The sequence below is a fragment of the Balaenoptera borealis genome, assembly GCF_965194805.1.
Source record: "Balaenoptera borealis genome assembly, chromosome: 19".
In the NCBI taxonomy this organism is placed as follows: Eukaryota; Metazoa; Chordata; class Mammalia; order Artiodactyla; family Balaenopteridae; genus Balaenoptera; species Balaenoptera borealis.
The window spans coordinates 68857119-68872586 of record NC_138878.1 but is presented as its reverse complement, the minus strand read 5'-3'; the positions used below and the strand labels follow the sequence as shown (position 1 = coordinate 68872586).

General features: G+C 41.8%; 1 protein-coding gene across 10 annotated transcripts in view; it reads right to left on the bottom strand.

Moving 5' to 3' along the window:
* LOC309617257 (zinc finger protein 211-like) overlaps positions 1–12313 on the bottom strand; it is a 61860-nt gene extending 49547 nt beyond the window's left edge. For 4 of the 10 annotated variants that reach the window (XM_082369258.1, XM_082369260.1, XM_082369267.1 and 1 more), the window contains exon 1: positions 11892–12133. In XM_082369258.1, coding sequence (XP_082225384.1) covers positions 11892–11993 — 102 coding nt within the window. In that variant the 5' untranslated portion in view covers positions 11994–12133. Of the gene's footprint in view, positions 1–1683; positions 7286–8619; positions 8747–10718; positions 11863–11891 lie in introns of those variants that run through there. The other 6 variants (XM_082369263.1, XM_082369264.1, XM_082369265.1 and 3 more) reach the window with 6 other exon arrangements.
* Between the last annotated feature and the right edge of the window lie 3155 nt (positions 12314–15468).

The window sequence follows — 15468 nt, the reverse complement described above, 5'->3', positions numbered from 1 at the left end:
AAGCTCTGGGAAAATCCTGTGAAGATATTTTTTTTTTATTCTTTAGTGACTTACTAACTGTAGAGCGTTGAGAAGAATATTCCAAAGACAGGGAAAAGTACATGTGAAGGACAAGTAGTGGGAAGGGGTGTGAGCATTCAGGAAACTGAGGTAGAGGGTGGAGAGAGAATGAAGGACACTTTGTGTCAAGATGCTGAACTGAGCAGATACAATTATTTGTGGAGACATTAACTTAGCTGACCCATAAACCCAATGTAGTATATTTGTAAATTTCAAATCTTTAGAAATTAAATTTTAGTCTTCTATAAACTACAATACTGTGATAATTTTTTTCCATGGTAGTAGAAGATGTACTTTCTGTTTTAAAATTGAAATTATGAAATCACTGTTGTTTGTTCAAAAAGTCATCCTGGTAGGGATACTGTAGAAACTTTCAAAAATATAATTTATAAATATCTATATACATAAACCAAATGTTTAAAGACACTTGAAAGTATGCAAAAGCTCTGAGAGTTTCCTGTTTCTTCTTACCTGGTAACCTAGAAGTCAAGGCCATTATTAAAAATTATACTTTTTCAATTTTTCCTTGAGAAAACAGCTTTGAGCAAGATTGTGTTTAGCAATGTAAAGAGCTGACTACATCGAAACCATTAGAAGTCTAATATTTCTTTCCTTTACTAGGTTAGTATAATTTCTTACATTTTTCAGTGTCTTTTTCAAAAACTTTTTTTTTTTTTGGTTGTATTGTTTTTAACCCTTAAACTCTATAAAGTTTCATTAATCTTCAAATCCTTTTCAGGAAACATCTAAGAGATTTTTCAACCAATATTCCTGTTTTTCTCATCTCAGTCAGAAGTGACTGATCCCTGGACTGTGTGTGCACAGAAGAGATATGAATGGTCTAATAAACTTTCTTTTCGAACCTGGGATTTAGGAAGTCTTTGACAATGCCAGAGATTAGAACACAACCAAGTTGAATGTCCATGGAGGAGGGCTTCCTCCATGTGGAAATTGCAAATTCAAGGGACACTGAGCAGGAATTCCCTGGCAGTCCAGTGGTTAGGACTCCGCACTTCCACTGCAGGGGGCTCGGGTTCGACCCCTGGTTAGGGAACTAAGATCCTGCACGCCGTGCTGCGTGGCCAAAAAAAAAAAAAGGACACTGAGCTACTTCAGCCAGCTTAGGAGAATACTGAAGAGGAAAAGAAAAGAAAGGAAAGGTGGTGGGATATAAGAAGAAAAGGGGCAAGGTTTAGGCAGATTCACCAGTGAGGAAGTTTTAACTTATTCGTAAATTATCTAAAGCAAGTCCCCCTAAGTGTTACTAGGAGGGGAGGGGAGGGGAGGGGAAGAGAGGGGAGGGGAGGGGAGGAAATTCTGATTAACCAATGGCCCACTTTCTATACACGGTGTAATGAGGCTTCCAAATGCAATTTAGAATAACAGTGCCTCCTTGAAAGATGTTAGTCAAGGGTATCTTCTTAAGTGGATCCATTAGTTGCTAAAATGTCAATAACCTAAAATAGAAAATGAAATACAACAAACTAAATGCTGTATGAAATAAAAACTTGTGTAATCACAGTCAAAAACTATTTCAAATCAATTTATAACACAGAATTTTGACTACACGTATTTTGTGGAATGTGTCCTAAGACCTGTGGAAATAAAGGCCAACCACATGAGAACACTCAAAGCCTATTTATTCAGAGCTACAAATCATGGCTTGACAGTGCTGAATATCTAGACCTAAGAAGTGATCAAGAATCTTAACGATTAAACTTTAAAAGTAGATGCTGTATGTGGCCACTACGTTGTGTACAGTACACAAAATATTTATGAAATACTCCCGTATTCAAAAACACTAATTTTGATAGCAAAGAAGTCACATTACTGAAGAATGAATAAAGTTCTGACATAAGTTTTTGTTGTTTCACTATCTTCTTAATTGCTAGAAAAAAAGAGAAACTGCTGGGACTTCCCTGGTGGCGCAGTAAATAAGACTACATGCTCGCAATGTGGGGAGCCCAGGTTCGATCCCTCATCAGCGAACTAGATCCCACGTGCATGCTGCAACTAAGAGTTCACATGCCACAACTAAGGAGCCCACCTGCTGCAACTAAGGAGCCCACCTGCTGCAACTAAGACTGGGTGCAACCAAATAAAAATGAATAATAAGCCTGTCTCCTTAAAAAAGAGAGAGAGAGAGAGAGAGAGAGAGAGAAACTGCCAAAATTCTTTTTTTGTTTTTAATTCTTTTTATTTATATATTTATTTTTGGCTGCAGATTGTGGGATCTTAGTTCCCTGACCAGAGAACTAACCTGGGCCCTCAGCAGTGAAAGTGCAGAGTCTTAACCACTGGACCACCAGGAAATTCCCCAAAATTCATTTTAAAAAACAAGCAATAGATATGCACAGATATTTTACCAAAACCAACATACAACTGGCAAATACAGGCATACTTTGTTTTATTGCACTCCGCTTTACTGCACTTTGCAGATGTTTGTTTGTTTGTTTGTTTTTAATTGAAGGTTTCTGGCAACTCTATATTGAGCAAGTCTACTGGTGCCATATTTCCAACAGCATTTGCTTGCTTCACGTCTGTGTCACATCTTGGTAATTTTTGTAATACTGCAAACATTATCATCATTATTATATTTCTTATGGTGATCTGTGATCTCTGATCTTACTACTGCAAAAACCTTACAACTAGCTGAAGGCTCAGATGATAGTCAACATTCTAAGCAATAAAGTATTTTAAAATTAAGGTATGTATTTTTTTTAGACATAATGCTATTGCACACCTAACAGACTACAGTATATCGTAAACATTACTTTTACATGCGCTAGAAAACCAAAAACTTCATGTGACTTGCTTTATTGTGATACTGGCTTTATTGCAGTGGTCTAAAACCCAACTCATCATATTTCTGAGGTATGCCTGTAAACAAATGAAAAAATGCTCAACATCATGCAACATCAGGGAAAGGCAACTAAACCATAGTGGGATACAGTTACATACTTATTAAAAAGGTCAACATTTTAAAAGACTAACCATACCCACTACTGGCAAGGATATGGAAAAACTGTATGTCTCATACACTGCTGGCAGGAATACCAAAGATCACAACTTGCAATTTCTTAAAAAGTTATCTACCCACTTACCCTGTAACTCAGGCATTGCACCCGCCCCCACCCCCCACCCCACCCCACCAAATTAACACAAGATAAATGAAACATATGTATGCGAAGAACTAGATTCAAATATCTTAGCAGGTTTATTTGCAACAATCAGAAACTGGAAAGAACTCAAATATGCATAAAAAGACAAAAGAATAAACAAATAGTGGTGCACCCACAAACTGTCATACTTCTAAGCAATACAAAAAACAAAAACAAAAACTACTCATTTAAGCACCATTGATGACTATCAAAATGAGTAAGCCACATGAGGCTACTCAAAGGAAAAAAAGTGTAAACACTTTATGAGTAGAATCATACAATTCTAAAATGGAAGCTAACCTATTATAATGGAAAGTAAACCAATGCTTGCCTGGAGAGCAGAGATAGTACAGAAAGAAACATTATTAAAGGGCATGAAGTAAACCAGAGGATGATGGAGAGGCTCATTATTATGATTGTGGTGGTGGTTTTATGGATTTACATGAATGTCAAAACTTGTCAAAACGTTACGTTTAAATATAATCAGTTTGTTGTATGTCACTTATACCTTACTAAAGCTCTGAAAATATGATTCAAAACAGAAAGCTAGATTTCCTACAATTCTGGAAAATTAGTTTGGCAAACCTCTACTGACTCCACCAACTCTTTCCTCATGTCTGGGAGGGATACCTTGCCTTAGTGGTGGCAAATATCAGAAGCAAAAAGGCAATTTCCACCAAATTCAATGGGAATGCAGGCTGGGTTACAAAGGGCACAACTCGTCTTCACTATCCTCATTTTCCTACACAGCAAGAGATTTGAGGTGAACACGCACACATGCTACAGGAATCCACAGAACATTTATAATTTTTTCCTCTCACAACAGCCTCCCTACAAAAGATACACAGTTCTGGAGGCCATGAGAATTTCTGCACCTGCTCATCCTTCATAGCTATAGGGACTGGAACATTGTGGAGGTCCCTTCAAAACAGCCACATTCCAACAAGCTTGTGGCAGTCTCTTCCCCTCCCTACAATACCAGTGTTCCTGTAACAAATGATTCCCCTGCCCATACAATCATATAACCTATGCTGCCACTATCTGGAATTCTGGACATGAGGGTACATGGCTCCAATGCAAGACCTGGGAAAGATTTCCCTTACCACCTGGACACAATGCAATACTCCCCGTGAACAAGACAATTTCTTCCTGCTTTAAGAAGCACCAAAGGTTATCACAACAGCCCCTCTACAGATTGACCTCTGAACCAACAAAATACCAACACATCCAGGTTACAAATAAGGATCACATCCCTGCAGTCTTTTCTTGGAGGCCTTGGGCAGCAATGCCAACTAGGACAAAACTAGAGAGAAGTATACTCTACATCATATTGTTCCCTCTGAGGTGCACAGAATTTGGGATCCCACAAGAAAGCTCTTTAGCCCTGTTGTCACAACTCAGTTGTTTTCAAATCACCACAGTGTACAGAATCCCAAGATTAAAGGAGCTTAAAGAGTAAGGCCTCCATTTTCACACAAACCAGTACAGTGGGAAGCAGGCTATTCCTGGGCTGGAGACATGAAGCACAGGAAAATCCCAACACAGCAGTCACGTGAGACCAACAACATCCCTGAAAAAAGTAGTCCCGGTTGTAAATCACCAGCAGAGTCCTCTAGGCCAAAAATTGGTCAGATCAGTGATGTAACCCATCAAACGAATTAGAAAGGAATGAGTGCTCAGGATTATAAAGGCTCTCACAAACAGGACAACATCAAGGTCTCCTTCCCTGGACTCGCTGGGGTGGTTCAATGATGCACATCATGAACACCTGCCACATGGTAGTAGTGAAATAAATGGCTTTTGCTATGGAACTGGCAATGATGTAAATCTGGTAAGGGCCCTGGGCAGGTTAAGAAATGCACTGAAGCTCCCATAAACCTGGAATTTAAGTGGTTTATTGGGTGTATTGGCAGATAGCAGCCTCATAAGGGATCTCCCCAGTGTTATACTGAACAATCCATCCCTGGACAACTACTCTTTTTCTGAAGTGAACTTTGCGGTATCCAATGAAATAAGACTGAAGGCTGTGAACTCTCCAGTATGAAATGAGGCTACAGTTTTGGCTAAATGTTTCCCACACTTATCACATCCATAAGCCCATTAACCAATGTGAACATTATGGTGTTCTATGAGACTGGAGTTTTAGGTAAAGGATTTCCAACATTTCCTACAACATAAGGACTTTCTGCAGTGTGAACACTCCTGTGTTTAATGAACCTGGAGTTTTTAGCAAAGGATTTCCCACATTCACAGCACTCATATGGCTTTGATCTAGTGTGAGTTCTCTGATGTTGAAAAACAGAGCTTGGGCTAACCAACTTCCCAAATTTTCTTTACTTATAAGACTTTTCTCCAATGAACTCTCTGATGTCGAAGGACTGAAGAACTTTGGGCAAATGCTTTCCCACACTCACTGCACTCATAAGGCCTTTCTCCAGTGTGAATTCTCCTGTGTTTAATAAAGGTTGAATTATCAGCAAAGGATTTCCCACATTCAGTGCACTCATAAGGCCTTGAACCAGTGTGAAGTCTCTGATGTTGATGAAGAGCAGAGCTTTGATTAAAAGTTTTCCCACATTTGCTGCACTCATAAGGCCTTTCTCCAGTGTGAATTCTCTGATGTTGAAGGAGTGCAGAGTTTTGGCTAAATGATTTCCCGCATTCGTTGCATTTATATGGCCTTTCCCTGGTGTGAACTCTCTGATGTATAATGAGGTGGGATTTCTTGCTAAAGAATTTCCTACATTCCCCACACTCATATGGCCTTTCTCCAGTGTGAACTCTCTGGTGTTCAATGAGATGGGACTTGTTGCTAAGTAATTTCCCACATTTCCCACACTTATAAGGTCTTTCTCTAGTATGGACTCTCCAATGTTGAATAAGGTTGGGCTTCTGCCTAAATGATTTTCCACACTCCCCACACTCATAAGGCCTTTCTCCAGTGTGAACTCTCTGATGTTGGAGGAGTGAAGAGCTTTGGCAAAATGCTTTTCCACATTCACTGCATTTATAAGGCCTTTCTCCAGTATGAACTCTCCTATGTTTAATGAGTCTGGAGTTTACAGCAAAGGATTTTCCACATTCAGTGCACTCATAAGGCTTTGATCCACTGTGAAGTCTCTGATGCTGAAGGAGCAGAGAGTTTTGCGTAAAAGTTCTACCACATTCATTGCACTCATAAGGCCTTTCCCAAGTGTGAATTCTCCGATGTTGAAGGAGGGTAGAGCTTTGGCTAGACGATTTTGCATATTCATCACATTCATATGGCTTTTGTTTCATGTGAACTCTCTTGTGTGTAAAGAGGTTGGAGCACTGAGTAAATGATTTCCCACATTCTGTACATTCATAAGGCCTATCTCTAGTGTTACTTCTCTGGTGTTCAATGAGGTTGGACTTTCTGTTAAATAATATCCCATGTTCCCCAGGTTCAAAAGTTCTTTCTCCATTGTAAACTTTCTGATGTTGACTGAGGTTACAGCTTCTCTCACACTGATTACACATAAAACATCTTTCTCTAGTGAGGAGTCTCTGGTGCCGAACAAGTGTGTGTTTGGGGCTGAAAGCTTTTGTGCATTCTTCCCAGTTATGATAAGTTTTTCCCCTCTGAAAGGCCACCCCACACTCGGTTCTGCTGTTTGACCTCTCCCAGGTGTGAGTGGCCCATTGCTGGAGAAATTGAGAACTGGCCAAGAAGTCCTTCCCAACCACCCTGAAGACTAATGGCTTCCCTGACACATGGCACTTGCAGTTCTTCACAAAGGAGGCTCTGTCCACATCTCTTCTGAAGGGTTTCTCCCTGATGCACTGCTTCTGATGCTGATGAAGGTTTGTGCTTACATACAATTGTTTCCCACATGTCCCACAACTATGTAATTTCTGCTTTGAATGTGTTCCTTGATATTCATCCAAGTACAAAAAGTCTCTCAATATCTGGACACATATTTCACAAGGGTGGGCCTTTTTGAAGGACGGATTTGCCTTGGGACTCCTGATCTGTGACACTCTTTGAACAGAAATACGCTGCTCAAAAGAAGCCTTCTCATTCTCCACTTCATGGCAACAACCTAACAGCAAGAAATGTTGGTGAAGTACATGTTGACTTCAGTGGGAGGGGGGAGCCCACACACCAGTGTGTGTCTGAGAAACTCATGAATGGGTTTGTGTGATTATTTACATGAACACGGAGTTGGGTTCAAGTTGATGACATGGTTGTTAGCAATACTGGGCTATAAAGGCCACAGGATGGGGGAAGACCACATGAGAGAAAAGACACAACCATGTGATGTGTCATAGGGAAGAGAGGCAGGATGAAAAATTAGTTAAAGTCGACTGTTAAAAAATTAGTTACAAAAAACTGTCAGCAGGACCTTGTCTGCTGCTAACACATGACTGCAATGTAGATGGGTATTTCCAGGCCCAAGAAAACAGGACTGCAACAGAACAGCTGTTGGTCAGGAACATTTTAAGAATGGGTACATGTTTGATTATAGAAAATATATGGGCCAACGTTAGAGAATGCACAGATAAAGCAGTGAGAAAAGTGGGTGATACAGGGGATTTAGAGATGTGAGGATTAGCCACAGGCTGGAATAAAAGTGGAAGAATCACAGTGCAGAATTGACAAGTCAGCACTGTTAAGAATGGGGCAGAAAAAGCAAAAATAAGGTGTGGCCACTGGAAGTAGCATCAAAACACTAGTCAAACAGAACAAATTTCTGGTATCACTTGAACACAGGACTATCGTACACTCCCATAGTGCTACTGTACAGCAGCCCTTTGAGCCCATTTGGCTGAGTCTGAATTCATATCCATCCTGTGGACAAACAAGGGCTCTCCACCCCACTTCCAAAATGAACAAGTGTATGGGACCTGGATGATGAAAATACCAGGGGAAAGACACCACCTATGAGCAGCTGACCCATACTCATCACATCATAGACCAGAGAAAAACATCTAAATACTATTAAGAGAACTTTGGAAAGGGGTCCTGCAAGAAGTCCATGGTCTACATCAGAGAATTAATTCCCAGCACAGGCAGTCATGAGGAAATGTCAGTGAAAAGAAGGAAGTAGAATCTGAGGCACAAAGATGACGTGCATCTGGACAACATCACCCAGAAGGAAGAGGACAAGTATGGTGGGATACATTAGGCTGAATGGAAGATTCCTGACCCTGGATCCTTCCAGGGGAGGCCATAGAGAAGCAGATATGGGGCCTCTTCAGGGAGAACAGATGGCAGTGCAAACACCTCAGCCCAACCAACCACAGCAACAACTTAGGGAACTGGGGGAAAAAAGCAGTGACCATGGTCCTGACATGAAAAGGACAGACTTGTCTCTGGGGAAAAGGAAAGGGCAGAGACTAGTTCAGGGCATGGGGAAAGGTTTGAGGTTCTTACCCAGGGAGGTTATAAGTGCCAAGTTCTCCAGCATCACATCACGGTACAGGTATCTTTGAGCCTCATCAAGGAGACCCCATTCCTCCCAGGAAAAGGTCACAGCTACATCTTCAAAGTTCACACTGACCTGCCATGATGGTGACAGATAAAACCACAAACAGTCCACTTCTGAGAAGTCACAATCTATTTCCCCACACATCTACTCTATGACCATCCATCACCCAAGCTTCCCAACTCAGAGGATCAATCAGGCCCTGACACCATGGTGTGGCTGTCTCCCCACAGGCCCACTGATCACTAGCCACAACCACCAGGAACAAGAGGCAGGTGGATGAACATATATCTCAGCTATAGGCCTGGCATAAAGGGATCCACCCCCTCCTGACAAGCAATTCCCCTGGTGTGGCCATCGTCCTGAAATTATCAATGCAGTGTCCTGGAACCATCAGACATGTTGCCTCTTCAAGCACACATCACTTCTTAAACTGCACATCCCTCAGTCTCAGTATCCCACAGCCACACATGACCATGGCCACCAACACCTCACTCTCCCACACCACAGCCATCTCCCTCCCCTCCCCACATTACTTGTTATTTAAATCAGTTTCTCCTAACCACACCACAGGGCTATGATGGTGGCCTAACACATGACACCTGAGACTGGACCGATGAGACTGACAGCAGTTTCTTAATCACATAAATTCACACCTCTGAGAATAGGACACCACTCACCACAAAGGCGTACATGGGAAAAAACAACACACACAGGGGCTGTGGGATGGAACCTTAGTAGGATGAAGGGGTTGGGATGTTCCAAGGAGGATGTGATTGTCTTATCTGAATAATCTGAGGGCTGGTAGGGAACTGATACCTGCTACAAAAAAGCTCCTGGTTTGCTTTGTAAAAATCGTTGTTAGGCTAGGAGACGTTATCCAAAGGAACACTGTGGGGAGAGGAACTTGCACTCAGGCCATTTGAGGGCACCCAGGTTTCACCAAGCACGAAGGAAGCACATCATATTGGGTTTAGGCCTTACACCACAACTCGGCAGACAGCATCCACAGTACAACTGGTAAAGTCAAACAGGACCCAGTATGACCACAGACCTCCCACAATTCCCAATGGCAGCATCAGAAATCATCTATAAAGGCCTTACTGCATGATTCTGATCCTTGCCTCAAATTTAAGGAATAGAACCACGTGTGGATCGCAGATACCCATAGTCCCATGCTACTTCTGTGCTGCCCTTGTTGTCCCTCGGCAATGACAACCTTTCTCTGCTCCCTTACCTTCATTCAAACTCCAGCCCCATTACTCGCCCTCCCCAAGCCTAGTGATTCTCACAGATGACCTTATTTGCTCATGGCCATATACACCAGGTTGAATGAAACACCCCAGGTCCTACCAAAGTCCTCACAAATCTTGGTGAGCCTATATAGTGGTGAATAAGCACCAGCTCTGGCTTGAGTGTCATATGCATGAATTACCCCTTGCTTCTACATCCATCTCATGTCCACTTTTCTCTTGGAAGCCCTGGCCACCTGCCAGACTATCTTGTCTCATACACCAAACCTTCCTGGCCATTTACCTACATTTATGAAGGCTGACACCATCACCCAGGTACACAAACAAGAGACCCAATCCTCTGCCCCCATCCTCCACACCTCTCCCCTTAAAAGCTTTGCCACTACAACCCGAAGCTTGCCTCTCCTAAATGTGAGCCACAGGTCATTCACCTTGGTCCACACTCTAGGTACATTTTGGATGTCTCTAACCTGAATCACTCCCAAGAATTCCAAACCTGTATGTTAGATGTTCATTTGATGCCTCTACTCAGTGGTGTCTGAAATATCTCAGACTCTTAACATGGTCAAAAAAAAGCTCCTGCTAAACCCAGTGAATATTACACCTACTACCAACTTGCTCATCTCAACTGATGCAGCTTCCAACCCTACAGCTGCAAAGCCAGGGGTCATCACTGATCCCTGAGTTTCACTCCCTCACCACCCATGTTAGAAATCTAGCGGTCCCCTTTAAAAACATGCAGCCAGAATACAACCACATTTCCTAAGGCACACCCCTGCTCCATTAACCCTCACCTGGACTATGATAGTAGCCTCCACAATGATGGTCCTTCTTCCTCTCTCAAGCCCACAGTCTGTTTTCCAATCTAAACCCAAATGAAGCCTGTTAAGGCCTTGGTCACATCATCTCCCTACCGTGAGCCAAACCTCTAGAACACACACCTGACATCTCAGGCAGTTGTTCCCCTCCTGACTCCAAACCACCTACTATTTATTCCTACCTGAAAGAGAGGATACCTGTGGTTCCTGAATATTCCTGAGCTCAATTTTACCTCTAGGCATTTGCACATCCTGGTACCATGTCTTGGGTTAACCATACACACCTGTTTACAATGGTTGCCAGAAATGGGAACACCTCCATATAATTCTAGCATGGACTTAGGACACTGGGCTTGGAGTTTTTCTGCATCCCCAGACTCAAGGAGGGGGAAAAATGGCATCAAGCATCTCAGGACACCACAATTCCAGGAAACATAGGGGTGAGAGCAGGGCCGGTGAGGCAATGGGACACTCTCTACTTCCCTGTGCAGGTTCCATAGGCACTTCTCTAACCGTGAGAACCTGAGTGAAGAGGCAGGCCCTAAAGGAATGCGTCCATGGTGGGATTTGAGGGGCTCACTATATGTACTCCTGCCTGGCCTTGGAGCCAGGTGACCTCAGGCTGGCTGACTAACTTCTGGGCCTCAATGCTCAGTGTTTCCTCTTACCAGCTGTGGGACCCTGAACAAAGATTCAACCTCCTAGGACCTCAATGTCCTCATCAACCCTCTCCACCCTGTTCTTCCTTTAAACGGCTCTTGGGAATGCTCTAACCTCTGACGGAGATAATATCTTCCTTTATTCGAAACTCCCCATGGCCTTTAGAATCCTCGCAATAAAGTACAATCCTGAGTCGGTTACATCAGGCCTAATTCCGCTAACACTGTTCCCTATAAGCAAAAGGCTGACCCTAGGTTTCCCGAATCCTCCCGCCTCAGGCCAACTTCCGGCCTTCGCATCTGCGGGTCCCTCCGCCTGTGACCTCTCCCACGCGCCATCACACTGTCATAAACAGGACCCCACCCACGACCGCTTCACTGTCCTGGGCACCGTGGCCTGGGCTGCGGGCACGTGAGCAGCCGCCCCGCACTCGGGGCTTTAGTGTCTGGTGGAGTGAGGTGGGTGAGGGCCCGGGGAACGAGCGTTTACCTGAGGCGGGTCCCTCAACGCCGCTCCCGCCGCCGCCGCCGCCATCGGACTCTGGGCGGAGCGGGGCCGGGAGCGGCGGGAGAGTCTGGGGGACGCGGGCATGGCGGTCCGTCTCCCGGGCCTGGCGCCGGGCACCCCGGGCGCCGTCACCGAACTTCAGATCCACCTCTGTGCCTCGGGGACAGCGCCTCCTCCGGGACCTCCCGTTCCAGTCACTCCGGTCCTGACACAGCGATCCGGAGCTGAACAGAACTAGAGCAGTTAAAATGGCCCCGTTGGGGAGGAGGCCAGAAGTCCCGTCCCCTACGAGTTGTGCCCAAACGGAAATCCCTTTTTTCTGCGCCTTCATTGGCTCAGCGACGCAGCCTTCAACGCAGGGCACTCTGGATCCTGTAGTTCCCAGTTTCCAGGAAAAAAGGCCAGGGTCCACCTCAAAGGGTATGATTCTCATTTGTAGAACTGTAATTTATTTCTGGATACTAATCTTAAATATGGCAAACTTGAGGAAGTGTCGTAAATATGCCAGATATTCATGACGTTATTTTTTGAAATTCTTCTATGTAGATAATCGTACATTTTGATATAAATTAAAGGTCTGTAAATCGTTTTCCAGTTATTTTAATTCTTTATTGTCTGTGTCATAGCACCAGCTAGAATGTCCAGTATATTTAATATAAGCACTAATAATGAGAGCCTTGTTTGCTTGCTAATTTTAAACCTAAATTTCTGATTTTATTACTAAAATGCTGGTTTATTGTAGTGTTTTCTTCGATACATTTTGACTAATTAATGATATATATATTTTTCTGCATAGTTGTGGTGTTGTTTTCTAATGTGAATGGATCTATTTTTTTCTGCATTTATTAAGATAAACGTTTTATAATTCATTAGTATGTTGAATGCTATTAACGTATTTTCTAATACTAAACCATTCTTGAATTACTGAGATGCTTTTAACTTGTTCTACATTCTGGAAGGGCAGCTTTAATATTAATAAGTTTAATTTAATAAGTTTTATGAGAATGCTATTCTAGTACCATAAAATGAGTTGGGGAATACAAATCTCTGAAAGATTTGGAATAAGTTTGGATTCCTCATTTCAGTGAATAATTCATATAACTCCCTTTCTACAAATCAGGGTTTTCCTACAAATCTATCAGATAATTTAAAAGTAGGAAGTATCAAATAGATTTGATATTTGTTAGTTTGATCAGGAAAGACATGTCTGGGGACTTCCCTGGCAGTCTAGTGGTTAAGACTCCGCACTTCCAATGCAGGGGGTGCAGGTTCAATTCCTGGTCTGGCAACTGAGATCCTCCCACATGCTGCACGGCCAAAAGATTAAAAAGAAAGAAAAGAAAAGACATGTCTGGCGGGTTGACTTATTTATGATTTCATTTTGTTATTTTATTTTTTAATCAGATTTACTGAGTTATAATATAAAACTATAAGATACCAATGTGTACATCGTGCTGATTTGACATATGTATACATTGTGAAACCATTCCCCCCATCTATTTAATTAACACATCATCTCCTCATATATTCATCTTGTGTGTGTGTGAGAGAGAAAACATTTAAGTAATACTCTCTCAGCATATATCAATTATAAAATACAGTGTTATCCACTATACTCATCGTGTTTTACATTACATGCTCAGACGTTATTCATTTTATACCTGAAAGTTTGTTCCCTTTCACCAACCTCTCCCTATTTCTTCCACCGCCCCCCTTAACCCCAGTAATATTTATACTCCCTATTTCTATGAGTTTGACTTTTTAAGGTTCTGCATAAAAGTGATACTATACAGTATTTGTCTTTCTCTGTTTCACTTATTTCATGTAGCACAATGCATTAAAGGTCCATTGATGTTGTCACAAATGGCAAGAGTTCGTCCTTTCTCATGGCTAGGTAGTATTCATATATATATATGGGCTCCCTATATATATCACATCTTCTTTATCCATTCGTCCACTGATGGACACTTAGGTTGTCTCCATATCTTGGGTATTGTGAAAAATGCTGTAATGAACATGGGAGAGCACATATCATTTCAATATCCTGTTTTCATTTCCTTTAGAATTATACCCATATGTGGAATTGCTGGATAGTAGGGTAGTTCTATTTTTAATTTTTTGAGGAAACTCTCTACTCTTTTCCACAGTAGTTGCACTAATTTACATTCCCAGAATCGGTGGACAAGGGTTCACATTTCTCAGCATCCTAACACTGTTATCCCTTGTTTTTTGATGACTGTCATTCTAACATGCGTGAGGTGATATCTCATTATGGCCTTGCTTTGCATATTTAGTAATTTTGAACACATTTCCATGTACTTGTTGCCCATTTTTATGTATTCTTTGGAAAATATGTCTATACAGTTCCATTGCTCATTTTTTAATTATTTACTTTGCTATTAAGTTGTATGAGTTCTTTATATATTTTAGATATTAACCCCTTATCAGATGTATGATTTGCAAATATTTCCTGCCATTCTGTATATTCCCATTTCATTTTGTTGATGGTTTCCTTTGCTATGCAGAAGCTTTTTCGATTGATGTAATCCCACTTGTTTATTTTTGCTTTTATTATCTTTGCTTTTGGTGTCAAACCCAAAAAAATCAATGCCAAGGCAAATGACAAGGAGCTTTCACCCTATGTTTTCTTCTAGAAGTTTTATAGTTCCAGATGATGTGTTCAAATCTTTCGTCCATTTTGAGTTGATTTTTTGTATGATGTAAGATAGGGTTACAGTTTCGTTCTTTTGCGTCTCTCTCTGTTCCCCAACGCCATTTATTGAATAGACAATCCAGTCCTCATTGTGTATTCTTGACACCTTTGGTGTAAGCAAATTCACCATATGTGCACATGTTTATTTCTGGGCTCTATATTCTGTTCCTTTGATCTATAGCTGTCTCTATGCCAATGGTGGGATTTAAAAGCTTAATTCCAATCCCTCATACTATACTGGGAGTATGATTGCATATTTCTAAAATTAAATACACTCTGTAAATATTTATTGCGATTAAGTTCATGCAATAATCTGTAATGAGACTGTGTCCTTCCCATACCTCCATTCACAGAATCTTTACAATAGCGTCAAGGGTATGTTTCAGTAAATGACAGAGACTTGAATGATTTCCAGTTATCTAAGTAGCTCACCAACTAACTTTTGCTCCCAGTAGTCATAAGGTCATTTCTAACCCAGTCATAAATGGATAATTTTATGATGAAACGTTAATATGTCATTATTCTTTTGTCTGATGACAAATAGCTAATGGACACTGTTAAGCAATGAAGCCACAGTAAATAAAGCATTTTATTTACCACGCTGACATGACCCCACCATGTCACACAGTCAGAACCTTCAAAGTGAGCACTCTCTGACTTGGTTCACTAACTTTGACTTTCTCAATTACCTCATTTCTTTGCATTTCTGCCCCCTATTCATTTTCCTTTTTTTTTTTTGTTTTTTGGCCATGCCATGGGCTTGCGGATCTTAGTTCCCTGACCAGGAACTGAACCCAGGCCCCCAGCCGTGGAAGTGCAGAGTCCTAACCACTGGACCAGTCCTAA